The 16,757-nt window shown below is 46.3% G+C and overlaps 1 protein-coding gene across 1 annotated transcript; it reads left to right on the forward strand.

Moving 5' to 3' along the window:
- The first annotated feature begins 293 nt into the window (after positions 1-293).
- Positions 294-3,821, forward strand: znf703 (zinc finger protein 703). The gene is made up of 2 exons (XM_020636340.3): positions 294-971; positions 1,506-3,821. Exons 1-2 carry the CDS (start codon positions 705-707, stop codon positions 3,012-3,014), a joined length of 1,776 nt encoding a protein of 591 aa, XP_020491996.1. The 5' UTR covers positions 294-704; the 3' UTR covers positions 3,015-3,821.
- Positions 3,822-16,757: the final 12,936 nt, after the last annotated feature.

The raw sequence follows: 16,757 nt of genomic DNA on the forward strand, positions 1-16,757 counted from the left end.
TGGGAGGACATGTTTAATATCTAGAAAGTGTTTGTTTGTCATCGTGTTTCATGGAATCTGTGTCACAGTTTTTACTTTTTTTTATGTTCAGTTAGTTTTTTCCCTGAAGGTCAGTGAGTGACACACATTGCCAACCCGTACATCACAGCCCGGGTATGTGGGTGAGGCCTGCAGACTAAATCACGCCCACCTTTACATCGTCCCGCCCCTGCCCTCTGAATGCGGTTACTTGTGATTGGACAGCGGCTCGTTGCTTTGAAGTCCCTCCCTCACGTTGTTAGTATGTGGGAGAAGTAAGGCACCGTGAGGTTGCTGCAGCAGAGAAAGAGAGAGAGAGAGCGAGAGAGACACACACACATACACACGGCGGAGGACTGTCACGCACAAAACCTCTGCGGGGAAATAGCGTCCACTTGCTCCGTGTTTTGAAGAGAAGTGACTTCTGCGTTGTTCGTTTTTCCCTCTTTTCCTCTTCTTAAAGGAATATTAAGGATTAATTAGCGGCTGATCCTGAAGAGCTCGACACAGGATGACATTTTGTCCGTCTTTAAAAACAGTCTTATTGGTCGCTTGGAGCGCATTGCGCACATGATCTTTGGATTACCACACTACTGAAGCGATCATCATGACCCGTGCTGGTGAATGATTTTCAACCCAGCGTCTGCTCGTTACATGCCGCCGTCCCACATCGAGCCCCGATCCAGATGAGAGATCCCCCTATTGGAACTGAACCGCTTTTACGCAGCCAGTCCCAAGAGCGCAGCGCCGACAGCCAAAGCGGGGATCTGCACCGCGTCGGAGCGGCGAGACCTTCCGTTTCCACAGCCACATCTAGTCCCGCTCCCGCGGATCCCTCACGCCAGGAGAAAAGGCTTCCCATTCGGATCTTAAAGATGTTGACGGCGCACAGCGGCCACTTGCTGCACCCGGAGTATCTCCAACCCCTCACGTCCGCGCCAGTCAGCATCGAAGTAAGTCATTCTCAGATATCTGTTATGTTGTCCAACATTTGTTTGGTATCTTCTGAAGATGTTTATCTACCAAATATGAATCAGACAATAAGCATGCTGTTGAAGTGGCTGCGAATTATTCAGGGGGAAAACGGCATTTGCGCCATTTTACGCACAACGACGTAATGGCAAGTTCGCCGAGTCCGAGTCCGGAAATGCGGAAAGTAATTATTTCAGTGAACTATTTTATACAACAAGATTAAACATATTTATTTATTCTAAAATGTCCTAAAAAGGTCTTTCCGAATGTTCTTTCTTTCACTTCACATCTTTACTTTCTTTTTGTGTCGGATAAAGAAACGTCACTCGTGACTGATGGGGACAAAATAAGTTATTAAAACTATTCTAAGAGTTTTGTTTGGCAGTAAAAGAAGTGGTTGTTACTTATTTATTTTTTAAATACTTTAATCATAGTGGATATGTCTGTGGATGTTGAAATTAAATCTACGTAAATGCACTTTGCTCACCTTTTTGCTGTTTTTTTTTCTCTCCCAGCTGGATGCCAAGAAGAGTCCTTTGGCCCTGCTGGCTCAGACATGCTCTCAAATTGGCAAACCCGACCCGTCCTCCTCCTCCAAGCTGGCCTCTCTCTCCTCTGGCGGTCTGGCAGACAAGGAGTCGTCCAGCCGGTCTTCCAAGTCCGGAGAGCAGCACCATTCCCAGGATGACAAGTCCAGCTTCAAGCCTTACTCCAAGTCTCCGGGCGACGGAGGTCGTAAGGACGTTTCCTCAACAAAGGGGCCTTTGGATAAAGTAGGGTTCAGGTTGCCAAATGGAAGCTCCAGCAGTAGCGCCGCTGCTTCATGTCCGTCCTTTCCTCCCCATTCCCGGTCGCCCAGCTCCAGCTCTCCTCCCCTGCACGCTCAGAGTCAGCCGCACAGACAAAGCCATTCCCCCTCCACGCAGCCCCTGCCACACGCCCAGACCCTGCACACGGACAACAACAAATCCGGGAACTCAGAGCAGACCGGCTCAGACAGTAGCGGTAAAAAAGACTCAGACACGGCGGCTAAATCAAGTATGGATGGTGCTCAGTTAGCCAACTCGAGCCACATCCGGGCCAGCTCCAACTCCAGCAACGCCAGCTCAGCGAGCAGCCCCCGGCCCGACAGCAAAGCCGACCCGCAGGCGTCCTCACAGTCGAGCCTGAGCTCTGGGCACATCGCCCCCGTCTCGCCTTTCAAACCGGGACATTCCGTCTTCCCCTTGCCTCCTGCCACCATGGGCTACCACGGTTCCATCGTGGGGGCCTATGCCGGCTACCCCTCCCAGTTTGTTCACAGCTTGGATCACGCCAAGTCTGGTCTGGGGTTAGGACTTCCAGGGAAGCACCCCAGCTCCAGCCCCCTCGCGGGAGCTTCCCCCCCGTCCCTGATGCAGGGTTTGTGTCGGGACCCGTACTGTCTGACTTACCACAACGCGCCCCACTTAGGAGGGAGTAACTGCTCCACCTGCGTCCATGATCCCAACTCCCTCAAGTCCGGTTTCCCCCTGGTCTACCCATCCCACCACCTCCACTCCCTGCACTCCAGCGCCTTGTCCTCCAGCAGCACCCCTTCCCTGTCACACCCGCTCTACACCTACGGGTTCATGCTCCCCAACGAGCCGCAGCCTCACGCCTGTAACTGGGTGTCGGTCGGCGGTCCCTGCGACAAACGTTTTGCCACATCGGAGGAGCTGCTGGCCCACCTGCGCACCCACACCTCGCTGTCCGGGATGGTGGACAGCAAGCTGTTGTCGGCCTACCCTTCATCGGTTTCATCCTCGGCGTCCTGTCACCTCCACCTGGCCCCGCCCGGCAGCCCGGGCGCCCTGCCGAGCTCCTTCTCCCTCCGAGGCTCTCCCGGCCTCAGCCTGGCTCGCTACCACCCGTACAGCAAGTCCCACCTGCCCGGAGCCCACGGACTACCAATGCCCTCCCTCCCCTCCTCCTCCGCCTACTACTCCCCCTACGCCCTCTATAGCCAGAGACTGGGCTCGGCCTCCGCGCTCGGATACCAGTGATATTAGAAATAAGTGTTGACACCACAGACTCGTACTCTCCAGAAGCCGTCCTGAAGATGGATTCTTTAAATTGGGGTCATCACTAGTTTACCGGGCATCTTGCCTGCTTGGCCCCCGCCTGCCAGGAGTACCACCTGTTAGCCTCAGGATTGTGACTGGCGCCGCAGCAGCAGAGACCCTGTGATGGATAATCTTTCAGCACAGAAACCAACAGACTTTAAAGACGGTGAGGAGACAGAGAGCTTGAAAATGATGGAAGTGTGGGATTATTACGACTTGACTTTTGTTTTTTTGTTTTTTCTTTTATCTCTGTCTCCCAGAACTGAAAGTCTGTATTTATTTTTCACTCAAGCGCTTGGTATTCGACTCTGGGGGGGGGGATCTTCCTGTCCAAATAAATTGTTGAGAGTTATTCAAAGTGAAAAGAATGATTTAAAGTATATGAAACAGTATGCCTATCAAACGCTCTAAAAATAAAAACCTTGCACCAAGAAGAAGACGGACTGTGAGACTTTTATTCTGGGGACTTTTTTGAATTTTTTTTTTTTCTTCGTCTTGTTCAGACTCTGGAGAGTTGCATGTCCCTTCGAGAATGATTTTGAACGATGCCGTTATTTTTATTTGTAAATATGCAAAGATGTAATATTTTTCCAAGCTTGCTTTTTTGGGGGGTTCAAGCCCCTGCAAATGGTACAAAGATAAGAAGAAGAAAAAAAAATGACATAAATGAAATAATTACTGATGGCTGTGCTATCCAACCAATAGGAAAAAAGTCTTATTTTGTTAAATAAATGACACTTGATTGCATTTTAACTCGTCTATCCTTTCTTTTTTATAACATGTTTTGGGAGCTTTTTGTCACACGCTCGGGAGGATTGATTGAATGAAGCTCCATCACACTGGATCCATCCATCATTAGGGCCGTTAGAGCCACGCTGGATGTGGCTGTGTGTAATATTTCATGGCTCATATCAGTTGACAGGGCGGGTCCCAGAGAGGGCACGCCGGGTCACATTAGCCCCGTTAGCTGGTCTCTGAGGACCTCCATCTCCCCATCACTCACATCGCTTTTGTTGTTGCGAGTGCAGCTTTTTAATTGCTGATTCGTGTTTGTGAGGCCTGAAAAACCCGCCTCCTCAGCAGAGTGGACAGGCGGTGTGGAGTGGCCACTGGGTCACTGGGACTTCAATAATGACCTGAGGGAGGTGTCCACCCAGGATCTTTTCACAGCCATGACGGATTGGCCCCGCAAACACAAAAGGCCAGAGAGCTGACAATGGGAGGCGGTTAATAGAGAAATATTCATCAAAGTCCTGACACCCCTCCCTGAGGAACGCTGGCTCTCTTACAGGAACCACAAACATGGAGGTCCTGATGTGCAGAGCTATTTTCTCTCGCTGCGGTTTAAACTGAAGTCAGCGTTCTGGACTCAGCGCCGTTAGATACTAATTCAAAGAGAAGGAGTCGGTTTATCTTCAAGCCGCACGGCTGCCATTAGAGTGTCCGGGCTCTGCTAATGTCTCTCCACTCTGTTTAGCTGACAGGGCGTAGGTGGCATAAAGCAAAGAGGCTGTAGTCTCCAAGGCGGCTATTGACCCCGACTCCCAGACTCCTCTGCTCTCGCGGTTCATTAGCACTCCAGACAGGGGGAAAGGCGAGCACAGGTGTCACTTGACAGGACCATTAACAAAATGGATGACCCTCCCCAAACCACTTCCAGCCCCTGCCACTTCAGCAAGGTCACGGCGCCCTGATCACTGCTCTGGGACGCTCTCTGGGACGCTCCACTTATTTATTTTTCTTTAGACACTGGAGCTAAACAAACGTACTCTTGCATCGCCTCCTTTTAAAGGAGAAAATAGGGTACAAGGGTTTAGCATTTCACATTTATATTTAAGGTGCAACATGTTTCCTTTGTGACTTGTTCCAGAGATTCCCTGGATTGTGTTGCCCCCTAAAGGCGAGTTGGTGAAGTGCAGGTGAAAGTCTGAGTAAGAGGAGCTCATGTTTTGATGTGTATAAATGTGGAGCTGGGGATGCCGCAGATAAAGAAGTGGTTACGTTGGCTTGAAGGCGAGGATGATTCACCCTTGGAGGAGGTCACGCTGAGGGGAGAACTTTCAATCTTGTCAGGGGGGGGGGGGGGTTGAATTAATTCCACTGTTGCCAGTTTACACTCGTTCATCAAATGCCTCACTGTTTCTCCCCCTTCCCCGCACTCATCAATCTCCTCCATCTATCTCCTTCCCCCCACACACTCTCGCAGCTGAGTCAACACCCACACACTCCATTTGTGTCGCCCCCGTGTGTGTGTGTAACTATGTGTCCTTTGTCTACACACATGAGGTCTGAACTCTCAGTCTGTGAGTTCTGTTTTTATATGTTGTCGCAGTTTTGAACATAATCATATCAAATATTTCTGATCAGCTGTTTGAAACTCCCCATTTTAAAAGATTTATTTTATAGCTTTTTAAAAATTAGCATTATGCATTTATCTGAGAGAGACAGGACAGCGGACAGAGTTAGAAATCAGGGAGAAAGACCCGAATCCGGGCAACCCACTTCCAGTGGGCGCGCAGACAGTGGACAGTGAAATCAGGGCGAGAAAGAGCGAGAGAGAGAATGGGGAACGACATGAATTTGGGCTGCCCGCCCAGAGGACCACAGCCTCCGTACATGTGGCGCACACGCAACAACCACCAAGCTAACAGCATCCCCTAAATATTTTTTTTCGTAGCTCCTTTTATTATCATGCATTTATTTGAGAGAGACAGGAGAGTGGGCAGAGTCTGAAATCATGGAGAGACATACAGGCCGGGCTTGAACCCAGGCCGCCCTATTCCAGGACCATAGGTTCCGTACATGGGGGCGCCCAAACCAACCACCAGGCCAGCGGCGCCACATAAACACTCCCTGTTCATTAAATGACCATTTTTCAACTTTAAGTCACTTCTGTAAGAAACGACACATTTTTGGGGCATTTTTGGTTATTTTTGGGGCCTTTTTGCCTTCATCAGACACAGCAGCTGACAGGAAGTAGAGGGAGGAGAGAGCAGGGGGTGACATGGGGCAAAGAGCTGAGGTTGGACTCAAACCCACCATGGCTGCTGGGACGAAGACTACAGCCTCTCTGTACATGGAGCAGCATAACCGCCAGGCTATCGGTTTGATCTTTATTCAACATGTTTTATTTATTTATCTTCATCAGCTTAAAGATTATTGTTTCATATTTTTCATCCATCCTCCATCCTCTCTCTCTTATTTGATTTTTCAAAGTACAAAAATGAGCATCTCAAAATTATTTATACACAACCTTAGAGTGTCATGTTAGTAACAGCAGGAACAACTTTTCTGTCTTTAATTTCTTATCAACATTAAAAACTAGGTCAGCAACTTTTTGTGATTCTGTTTGACCTTCTTACACTTCGTCACTGCATGTGATTGGGGCAGCTGTGGTTCAGCGGTAGAGTCGGTCGTCTCTCAACTTGAAGGTCGGGGGGTTGATCCCCAGCTCCTGCAGCCTCATGTCCGATGTGTCCTTGGGCAAGACACTTAACCCTGTCAGTGGTAGAGTCGGTAACTTAGAAAAGGAGGTAGTTATAAATCACCTATAGGTGCAGGGCAGTGCAAAAGACCACACTTCCCATCGTAGTGCCAATCAGCCTATTGGTGTTGAAATCTATATTTTAGCACTTTAGCCTAGCTTAGCATCACATTTGCTCGGCCTCTATCTGTAATAAAAAGAAAATCTATTTGGTCGCAATTTTAAAAGCTCTGTATTTAACATTTTATTTATCCGGCCATATTTACAGTGTTAAAAACAACAAAAAAAAATGTTTCCACCAGTTAAACATTTACCCTATAGGCTGTGTTTTGTCTTGGAAGGGGATGTTCCCCATCTTTCTTCCCCAATCCAATTCATTTGAATATTATCCTACGTAAACATTCTGTACATGCTACACTGAGACAGCCCCAGCGTGTGGATGTGGAGCGAGCTGTGCATACATGTACCAGCATGCATTGTGCAGCAGCAGTACGATCCCCCCCCTCGCGTCACTAGCTGTCTTTCTTTAAACTTTAAACTTTGGCTCTGCAAAAATACTTCCAAATGAATCCCCTTCCATCCCCTCCAGTCGTGATTCTGAATCTCATTCTGACTTGTGGGAACGTGAGGGTTAAGAGTCACCATTAGTGTCCAGTGACAGCGCTGGCGTTCTAAAGTAAAAGAAGCAGTCGTTTATATCAGTAGGAATAGTGACGGTGATGGAGGGACTAATATTTCCCCCCGTGTGCGTCAGCGCTGAGACGGTGCAGAGTGTCACTGTGAGGTTCTGAGCAGGCGGCTGACAGGCCGGGTGATTAATGACGACAGGGTGTGGAGCTGCTCTTCAATTAGACGCCAGCTCTACCCCGGCTCACCGTCCCCGCTGACAGCTAGGACAGAGAGAGAGAGAGAGAGAGAGAGAGAGGGGGGGGGGGAGAGAGGGAGAGAGAGAGAGAGAGAGGGAGAGAGAGAGGGAGAGAGAGAGAGGGGGGGGGAGAGAGAGAGAGAGAGAGAGAGAGAGAGAGAGAGGGGGAGGCTACTCAGACTCTCTCTCCCACTCACTCACTCTCTCTCTCCTTCTCTCTCTCTCTCTCCCACTCACTCACTCTCTGTGTCTCCAGAACAAAAACATTAACCTCGGCTCCATGACTACCACCCCTGTGTTTAACATCAGGACACAATGCAGAGCCTTCGGGCGTCCAACAGTGACCGCAGTGTTGGAGCAGCCCACGATGGCGTGAACACATCGCTCATCGGGGGCTGTCACACACTTTCTGCTTTCTTTCTCCACACAAACCCTGAGTGACTGACTGTTTTTCATGCCTGCTTCAGCTCCCCCCTCTCATTCACAGCCGCAGTCAGCCGTGCTGTAACGCTCGCCGTATAAACTAGAACAGCCGCTTTGAGGACGTCCAGGTTTTTCTACTCATAACAACGTCATACCGCAATTTCAAGTCGAGTAATTCCCCTTGATCACTGTAATTAGAAGATAATGAGAACTTAAAGAACAGTTTTATGTACTTTGAAAACTTGTTTCAGCATTTTCTTATTTTATTTGCAAACATAACGTAGGGTGACCATATTTTTAAACCTCCAAATCGGAACACTTTAATTTGACCACAAACCCAAATTTATTGATCCACAGACTCCTGCACTGATCACACAATGTGGTCGGTAAAGGTTTACTCCTGAGCAGCTCCTTTAAAATTCGTTGGCAACGTAATTTTAAACTTCACTGAAGTAGATCGTAACAGAGCAACCTCCAGCCCGGAACCCACCGTTTATTTTCGCTCATTTTAATATCTATATTTAATAGCCTTAAAATTTTGAAATTTCCACTGTGGGCGACTGAAAACAGACACTTGCGGTGTGCAAAACACAGCAAATTCATTGGCTGGAACTTTTGGAAGGAAGCTGTAACTCTCCTGAAGCTCTTTGGGAAACGCTGAGTTCATTTTCAGTATAGCTAGCTACCTACCTGTCGTTACGCAGCGGCTGTTAGCAGCTGTTAGCATGATAAGCTAAGCTAGCTATGCATCAGCAAAGTAAACTTGACCTCATACTTGTGAATACTGTCTGTTAGGGATGGAATCAAAGCTGTAGTGGGCAGTTTTCATACAACCCAAACAACCACTACAACACATCTGAAATGCCAGCTGATAATGATACACTTGAATGTGTTTATTGTCAGACTCTCCTTTAGACTTGAGCTACTTCATATTCGTCGTCACAGCCTTGCACAGTTGGTTCACGGGTTAAGCCCCGCCCACAAATAAAGTGAGTCAAAAAGTCCCAGGATACGATTCCAATTAACATATACGATCAGTAGCCTACTGTTAGCACTAGCCTCCTGGCTAACATTAGCTCCCTCTGCCTGGCTCCCATCAGCCTTTGTAGCAGAGTGGCTATACCGATTACGACATAACTTCCCTAACAGTGAAGGTCACCGGGCCCGCTTAGCTCGGTAACAGTACCAAAAAAAATATTTTGTGACTGGGTCCCAGAAAGCGTTTCCCTTTATCCCCCCTTTGGGCAGCCTTGCACAGGTCTACACATTTAAAAACATGTAACACATAAAAACCATAACAGTAATTAAAGCAGTCAGTCAGCGAGGAAGGTGTGAAGAGCTTCGATAGGCGAGTGAACAAAGCCGTTTTTAAAGCGTGTCCTCTTTCAGGTCTGGGTCCCCGGATCTCTGACCTGATGGCATCAAAGAAAAGAGTGGGTTGAGTGGGTGAAAGGGGTCTTGTGTTATGGTGAGCCCTCAGGTGTGTGTGTGTGTGTGTGTGTGTAAGGGCTTTGTAGGGGAGACTAAACTTAATTAAAGTTATTACAGAACATCGTCGTGCAACTGAAATCTGAATAATTTCATAAATCTGCCATTTGTTTTTGTTTTTGGTTGCAAAGGAAAATGGAGCATTTGATTGACCTTGACAAACCTCAGTGGGCCTCGACATGGAGCTGCTGTGGTCTCTCCGAAGTTCCCGTGGTGTGAGCGAGCCCTGTTAATGAACGTAACCCTCCCTAACCAGCAGTGGTGAAATGAGCGTTTCAGTTACAGAACAGGCACTGCTAATAGCTGCTTGGACCGCGCGTCCAGCTGGATTCCATTTTGCTGTGGTGCTGGGAGATCGCCGGGGAAGATATCACGAGCGTTGGCTGATGAACGTGCCTTGGCAGAGGCAGGAGGGCAGCTGTGATGGTCGTGATTCACGCTCTGATTGACACCTCGGTTTCATCTTCCTCTCTGGGACAGCCTGTGGTCAAAATGTACACACTCGGAGCATCACAAGCCCTGGTCTGTTTTTATGACTCCTTTGGACGAGCATCAGGACTCAGAGGTTGCGATTATGATGATTGCACTCATCGTGTTCAGTGCTCTGCTGGCCAGGATACACAGTTAATGCACACTTAAATATTAGCCGCTTCACTTTTCTGACAGCATTATTACAGCCCCATTAAGGCAGACTTTACTTCCTGAGAACAGATAGACGGAAGTAAAGCAGCCACAAACCTGGACATGTTTCTGTTTATGAGTTGCTCTTAAAGTCAGGGTTGGTAATTTTCTTCAGATACACTTTTTCAGATTTTGGTTGAAATTGTCTTTAGGTCCTGACAGAAATTAATAACTCAAGTTCTCTGAAAAAGGAACGAAGAAAATCTGTCATCTGTATCAGTTGTAAGTCTGTAAAAACTTTGACCAATGTCTGCCATGAGGTACCAATCTGATGAACCAATCACAGGCCTTGTAACATGTCCTGAACATGCATAACGAGGTGAATAACTTATAGCTAACGGAAGCTCACCACCCATTAATGAACTAGTCTACTCTTTCCTAGAACTATGTGAGAGCTCGCTCCCTACCAGCTGCTAGTCTACTCTTTCCTAGTACCTGGAGCTATGTAAAATTACTCCGCTAACACCCTTTGGAGGAGAGAGGACTATATAACCACATAGCCCTAGGATTATCTGCCTAACATTCATTTCTAGAATAATTAGATTCAAGTATTATCCTTGATTCGCACCTACAGAGAGGGATTAACTGCAACTCTCCTCACTCGGATGCTAGGTGTGTATGAGGTGTGTAGTAAAAGTCAGTAGAAGTGTGCCGTGGTGTGACTGCTCATGCTTACCTCCCGAGGTTCACGCGGCATCCTTAAGAGAGACTCAGGTCGTTGTGGTGTGAATTATTTCAGTCAGAAAAATGGTTTCAAAAAGTTTCAGAAAATGTATTGAAAAAACTTCAAAAGATATTCAAAATTCAAATACAAAACAGTAAAAGTAAAAATATAAAAATGGAAAATACAAATTAAAGAGAGTGTAGACACTTAAGGTTTTAAAAGATCTCGGTCTCAGAGAGTAAGTCCCAAAACGGGGATTTAAAAGTCAGAGTGACGTGGAGTCCTTTAGGAAAAGTAAAAAAGAGCCTCGATCAGCTTTTCCACAGCGTTTTTATAGCCAAAAAGTCTATTTTTTTTTCAAGATTCTGTAAAACCTCAACAATGCAGATTCACAGAAACGTGATACATCCACAGGTGATACCAGGTTCATATGTGGTTTTAGCTCGAAGACCGTGAACCAGGCAGATTCCCAGAAACGCCATACACCTACGAGTTCATATGTTCAAAGCAAAAAAAGTAGTTCTGACTATATGACATATGAATTAAATGATAAAAGAAAAAGAACAAACAAATTCAACAATTGGATAACTCTTTCTGATCTTTCAACAGCCTCCCTGTCTCCCTGCTCGTTCTCTACCTCTTGTGTGCTCTAGCTCACACTCAAAGAGCGTCACTGATGACTTTAGGAGTTTATACTGTGAGTTTACTTACCGTTGAATGAGACATGAGACGACGTATGCAATGCAAGAGATGAGCTGAGGTCCACTTCTGGAGGAACGGCGCTCGTGCATGTAAGTGAGGGGGTGTGGCTTATGAGGGAGCACAGGGGGGGGGGGGGGTGCAGACGGAGCAGTGCGGGAATGCTACTTTCAAAATCATGCTAGTTTTTAGAAAATTACAAACCCTGCTATTAGCTGTACATTTCAGTTTTGAAAATGTGTTCTTAAAAGTTTGTATTTATCTCATGCAATCTTAAAAATATGATTTACAGACACAGAAAAATGAAATGTGGTGCCAAGGATTCAGTCACTGAGCACAGTTGAGATGTTTCATAGCTGAGTGCTGGCCAGGAGAGTGTGACTTCAGTGTGTGCGTGCATGTGTGTGTGTGTGTGTGTAACCATCACTCAGCTGTGCGGTATTCAGACATAGCTGAGTCACAACTGTTCAAACAGATACATTATCCCGCATGTCAACACCATGCAGGAGCCCAGCCCATGCACACAGTTGTTGTATACACTAGGACTCATCTGCACACATGATACATTCACTAAATAAACATGTTGTGATGTTTCTCGGCACGTCGAGCCCGCTGTAAAGCTCGGAATAACTGGGTAAACTGGATATGTTCATCGATTAGCTCAATCCAGTATGTTCATTTCATTTGAATTTAGTTTATTCTTATTATTTGCTTATTTAAATTTCAATGTAAAAGCCCCCAGAACATAATAAACACCCAGAGTTATTTGAATGATCTAAAACACGTAAAAGGAGACACAGCAGAAATGTTGACATGGACATGAAGCACAAAGGCAACAAGAAGAAAGTTATGGATACCAGGACAGTCATTAAAGGCTCAGTGGTAGAGTTGGGCTTTTGATCCCAAGTTCCTGCACCCACATGTCCGATGTGTCCTTGCACTCCAGATAATATCTAGATATTTTAAGGAGGACTACTCCGGATATTCTCCTGACCTGGTTGTTTACATATGCTCTTCACAGCGGGAGACTATCCCTGTCAGACAGGAGGGGGGGTCTCCTGAGGTAAGACGTGATGTGACAAAAAAGAAGACGCTGAAGTAGTGGACAAAGCAACAGAGTCCTCTATACGACGCTATAGTGAGAATATGTGTCTGTCTATCAATGCTACGTGTAGTTGAAGAGAATCTCAATGTGAACTAAAGAGTGGAGAAGAACATACTGGAGAACAGGAAACATAATGCAGCAGGTTCATTAGAGCACAGAGATGATAGAGGTGGCGTGCAGACAGTCTATGGTCGTGCAGCGATCACAGGTGAATAAACGTCAATCCTCCCTCCTCCTATTGGCTCTAAATCTCTTAAATCCTGTTTCAGATCTTAAATAAACTCCTTGAGTTCCTCATCAAGTCGACTATTATTCCCCCGACACACGTTTTCACACATTCCTGATGACCTTTCCACATTAAGCCCGTCATGGTTCACGTCAGTGGTCGTGCACCTTCCATGAGCTCTCTGTGTTTCATTTAGCAGCTCTGTGTCCGTGTCAGAGTGTGCGCTCACACACACACACACACACACACACACACACACACACACACACACACACAGGCTTGTATTAGCAGACGCCCTGCGGTTTGTTGAGGGAGGGTGAAAAAAAAAAGTTTTTCCACAGGCAGCGCGTGATTATTTTTACTTTAAGACGTTGAGACGCCCTCACCTCTACAGTCCCTCCTCCACCTTCTCCTCCCCTCACATGCATATCGTGGTGTTAGGGGTAAAAAAAAAAAAAAACGGGGAGGGGATTTGAGGGCGAGCCAGGGAGAGGGGCGGGAAGGGAAACAGAGCTGATTATCCAAATACAGTCATTAAAGGGGAAATGTGTTTTTCAAGCTGTCAAGATGATTAATGAGCGAGAGCAAATCCTCACAAATGCTCTTGTTTAGTCTAACTGGCAGACACGATCCTGCCCATTGATTTATGGCAGGCCTGCAGTGTGAGACCAGAGCGAGGTTACAGGGGTGTGTGTGGGAACATTCGTGCGCGATCGTACGCGTGTGTGCGTGCATGTCTCACTCTGTGTGCACAAGCATGTATGTGTGGCGGCGTAAGGGCGTGTTGGGCCACATGACCAGCGGAGTCGTGCAGGGATCAGGCAACAGAGGAGAGCAGTGAGAAAGTTTCTCCTCATCAGCTTTCAGTCTCGGACAAACCAGCTACACACCACAGAGAAGGTTAGCCGAGTCGCCTTTTTTATATTTTATGGCTCCTTGATTGAACATCAACAGCGGGAATCGATGATTCATCCGGAATAAATCAAACAGCTGTCCAGAAGTACTTAGGCTTTCATTTGTCACTCACCAACACCCCTCCTCACGGATGAGATTGGAACAGAATGAACAATATTTCTCTTGTTGCTCAACCGGCGCTGATGTTTATCTGGACGCTGTTGTAGATTTAATATCCTAACAGAACCTCTTTACAGGGAAAATCAATCATCAGTTAGGGTTCCACAAAAACAGCATGGAGTCATGGCGTGTTTTTTAAATGAACATGATGTCTAAATCGGAGCAGTTTGACATGTGAGGAAATATATTTATTTGTTTTTTCACTGTCAGAAAGAGTACAGGATCCATTGATGCACTTTTATGCTGTTTCTGTGTGCTTACAGAAAGTAGCGCTTTTAGCTTAGCTTAGCATTAAGTGTAAAGGTTACACAGTTTCTCTTAAACTAATATGTGTCCCTAGTCTATCTACAAACCCACCAATGATGAGAAAAGTCTATCCTCTCCATCTTTTGCCTGCTCCACTTTTCAGAAAATGTGTGCTCAAACAGGCCGTTTGGAAATATTCCCTTCATGACATCACAAAGGGCAGTAACCTCTCCCCCAGGTGGGTGACACTCCCACAGCTAGGTGTTTGTTCTGCCCTCTGAGTCTGCCTTCTCACTGTAAAAAATAGAACATGGAGCGAGAAAGACCGGGACACCCAAGCCCTTTCAGAGAGGGGGCGTGGTCAGACACAGCTCATTTACATATTTACAGGTACAGACACAGAAACAGCCTGTTCTGAGCAGGGCTGAAATAGAGGGGTTTATAGGCATGATCAAATAAAGGATCAGGGTGGATTTAGAACAAGAAACGTCACACACATGTTTTGAGGAGCTCTGAGACTTATTTAAACTGAAGAGGAGGAGGATATGTGACCTTTACAGTAAAAATCATAGAGGTTTTTGCAAGAGAAGCAACTTTCGTCAATGTACAAAAAAACACAAAATAAGACTTGAGCTTAAAGTGTAGATCAGGCCTAAAAAATCTAACCTTACCCTACCATGCTGTGCACTTACTAACTCCTAGCAAGTAGCCCCATTAACTTATGGATCAAGCCTGATATATTCAAAGTAACTCTGACCCCTAGTGTTTAAAATGGGTACTGCAGTCTAAATTCTAAACATTGTAGAGAGCTGTCCCCCCCCCAACCCCCCACCCCTCTCTAGAGTCGATGCTCACACAGGTCACCATGTGGTGGACTCTGAAGCTTCAGTGTTTATCCAGCTCTGCATGGGTCTGTAAACCTTTCTGTGTTCTAACCTCTCTCCAGTTTTTTAAAAACATCTCCAATATTGATCCTAGTTTGAGCACGTTTCTGCTCGTGGAGCTTATTAGAAACATGCAGAGGCTTTTTAGGTCGGGTACAATCACTTCTATCTGAACCACTTCTCTTGCCCGCTTCCATCGCTGCAACACCTGTTGGTTTGACCTGATAACTGCTCTCATATCTGACAAACCGAGGGGCGTCCAAAACGGCCGTGTGGGGGTGCCTTAAAACCGCCTCCCTTCTCTGGGCCAAACAAATCCAGAGCATTCAGGACCAGAATCTAAACTTAGCTTTGCTTCCTCAATTTACTGTCTGGATGAGGGGGAAACAAGCACAATGTTGTTGATCGATTGGAAAGTCTTTGAATTGATACTTTTAATTTCTTTGTGAAATACACCAGAAAGAAAAGCACAGACAATCAACAGTACAGAAGCTGAAACTTTCAACATATAACTCAAACACAATGAGTAGCAGAGATTGCATGGACATGGATTGCATCCACTTTATAAACTTGGCCTTCAAGGGAACTGGATTTATTGCTAATACTGACCAACCATGCGCAATGGAAAGTTCCAGAGCCCTCCTCTCCAGTCTGTGAATACGTCAGTGTGCAGCACTCCAGTCAGATAGTCCAGGCCGCTCCAGATGGATGGAGAGCAGCTGTTGGCCCTACAACCTCTTCCCTCACCACAACCATTAGCCCTATCTGTCTGCAATTTCCTCATTCTTCCTCCGCTTCCTCTGAATCCACTGTGATCACTTTCCCACACCCCCACAGCTCAGCACACACAGCACACTGTACGTATACTCTGCTGCAACGTTTGGGCTGAGCAGACCCGGGCCCATGCACTGCTCCAGTTACTCTGTCAGTCCATAAAGACGTGAACATAACAGGGGTGGGACAGATTCTGCGATATTCCATACGAGACAATTACTTAACGATAAGTCGCAATATCTGACTAACTGTAGTAAAAAACCCTTATAAGTGCAGTGATTTGATTTTTTTATTCATTGGACTTTAGTGTCAGTTTCACAGAATTAGATTTTTGAATAATAATATTTTAAATCTTTAAAGGATGTGCAACTTTTTGAGCACCAGCATGAAACCAAAACAAATTGCTGTTTGGAGACACCTCCGCTATTCTGAAGCCTCCGCTAAATTGTTGTGTTAGCAGGCTAATGTTAGCGCTCTTTAGTTAGCTTTAGTTATCTGAGTGAGTCAACCCCATTGCTAGGTATGACACTTTTTTTTTCAAAAGCTGTGATTGGTTGATCCAAAAAATAGAGAAAAAAGTGCTTTCTTATCGTGATCATTACTGTAGAAAGACAGTGAAGTTGATTGATAAATAGACTTGAGCTTGTATATTTCTTTTCTAGTCTTCTAACTCCTCAAAGCTCTTTTACACCGCAGGTCACACCTACACATTCACACACTGATGGTAGAGGCTGCTGAGTAAAGAGACCATCAGTATTAACTCATCCATTCATACACATTCACACACTGATGGTAGAGGCTGCTGTGTAAAGAGTCCACCAGTATTAACTCATCCATTCATACACATTCACACACTGATGGTAGAGGCTGCTGTGTAAAGAGTCCATCAGTATTAACTCATCCATTCATACACATTTGCACACTCTTGGGGTCATCTGCAGCACAGGGGCCCCACAGTGGACTGTCTTGGCTCCCTTCCTTTTCACCCTGTACACTGCAGACTTCTAACTGACACCTAACTGCCACCTGCAGAAGTTCTCTGATGACTCTGCCATTGTCAGCCTCATCAC

Source organism: Labrus bergylta, chromosome 2 (genome assembly GCF_963930695.1).
Source record: "Labrus bergylta chromosome 2, fLabBer1.1, whole genome shotgun sequence".
Taxonomy (NCBI): Eukaryota; Metazoa; Chordata; class Actinopteri; order Labriformes; family Labridae; genus Labrus; species Labrus bergylta.

What these genes read in the sequence shown, in the direction of transcription:
- znf703 (XM_020636340.3), top strand. Translation starts at nt 705, where the DNA reads ATGAGAGATCCCCCTATTGGAACTGAACCGCTTTTACGCAGCCAGTCC. An exon ending in CCGCGCCAGTCAGCATCGAA is followed by an intron (nt 972 to 1,505) that starts GTAAGTCATTCT and finishes TTTCTCTCCCAG; the next exon opens with CTGGATGCCAAGAAGAGTCC.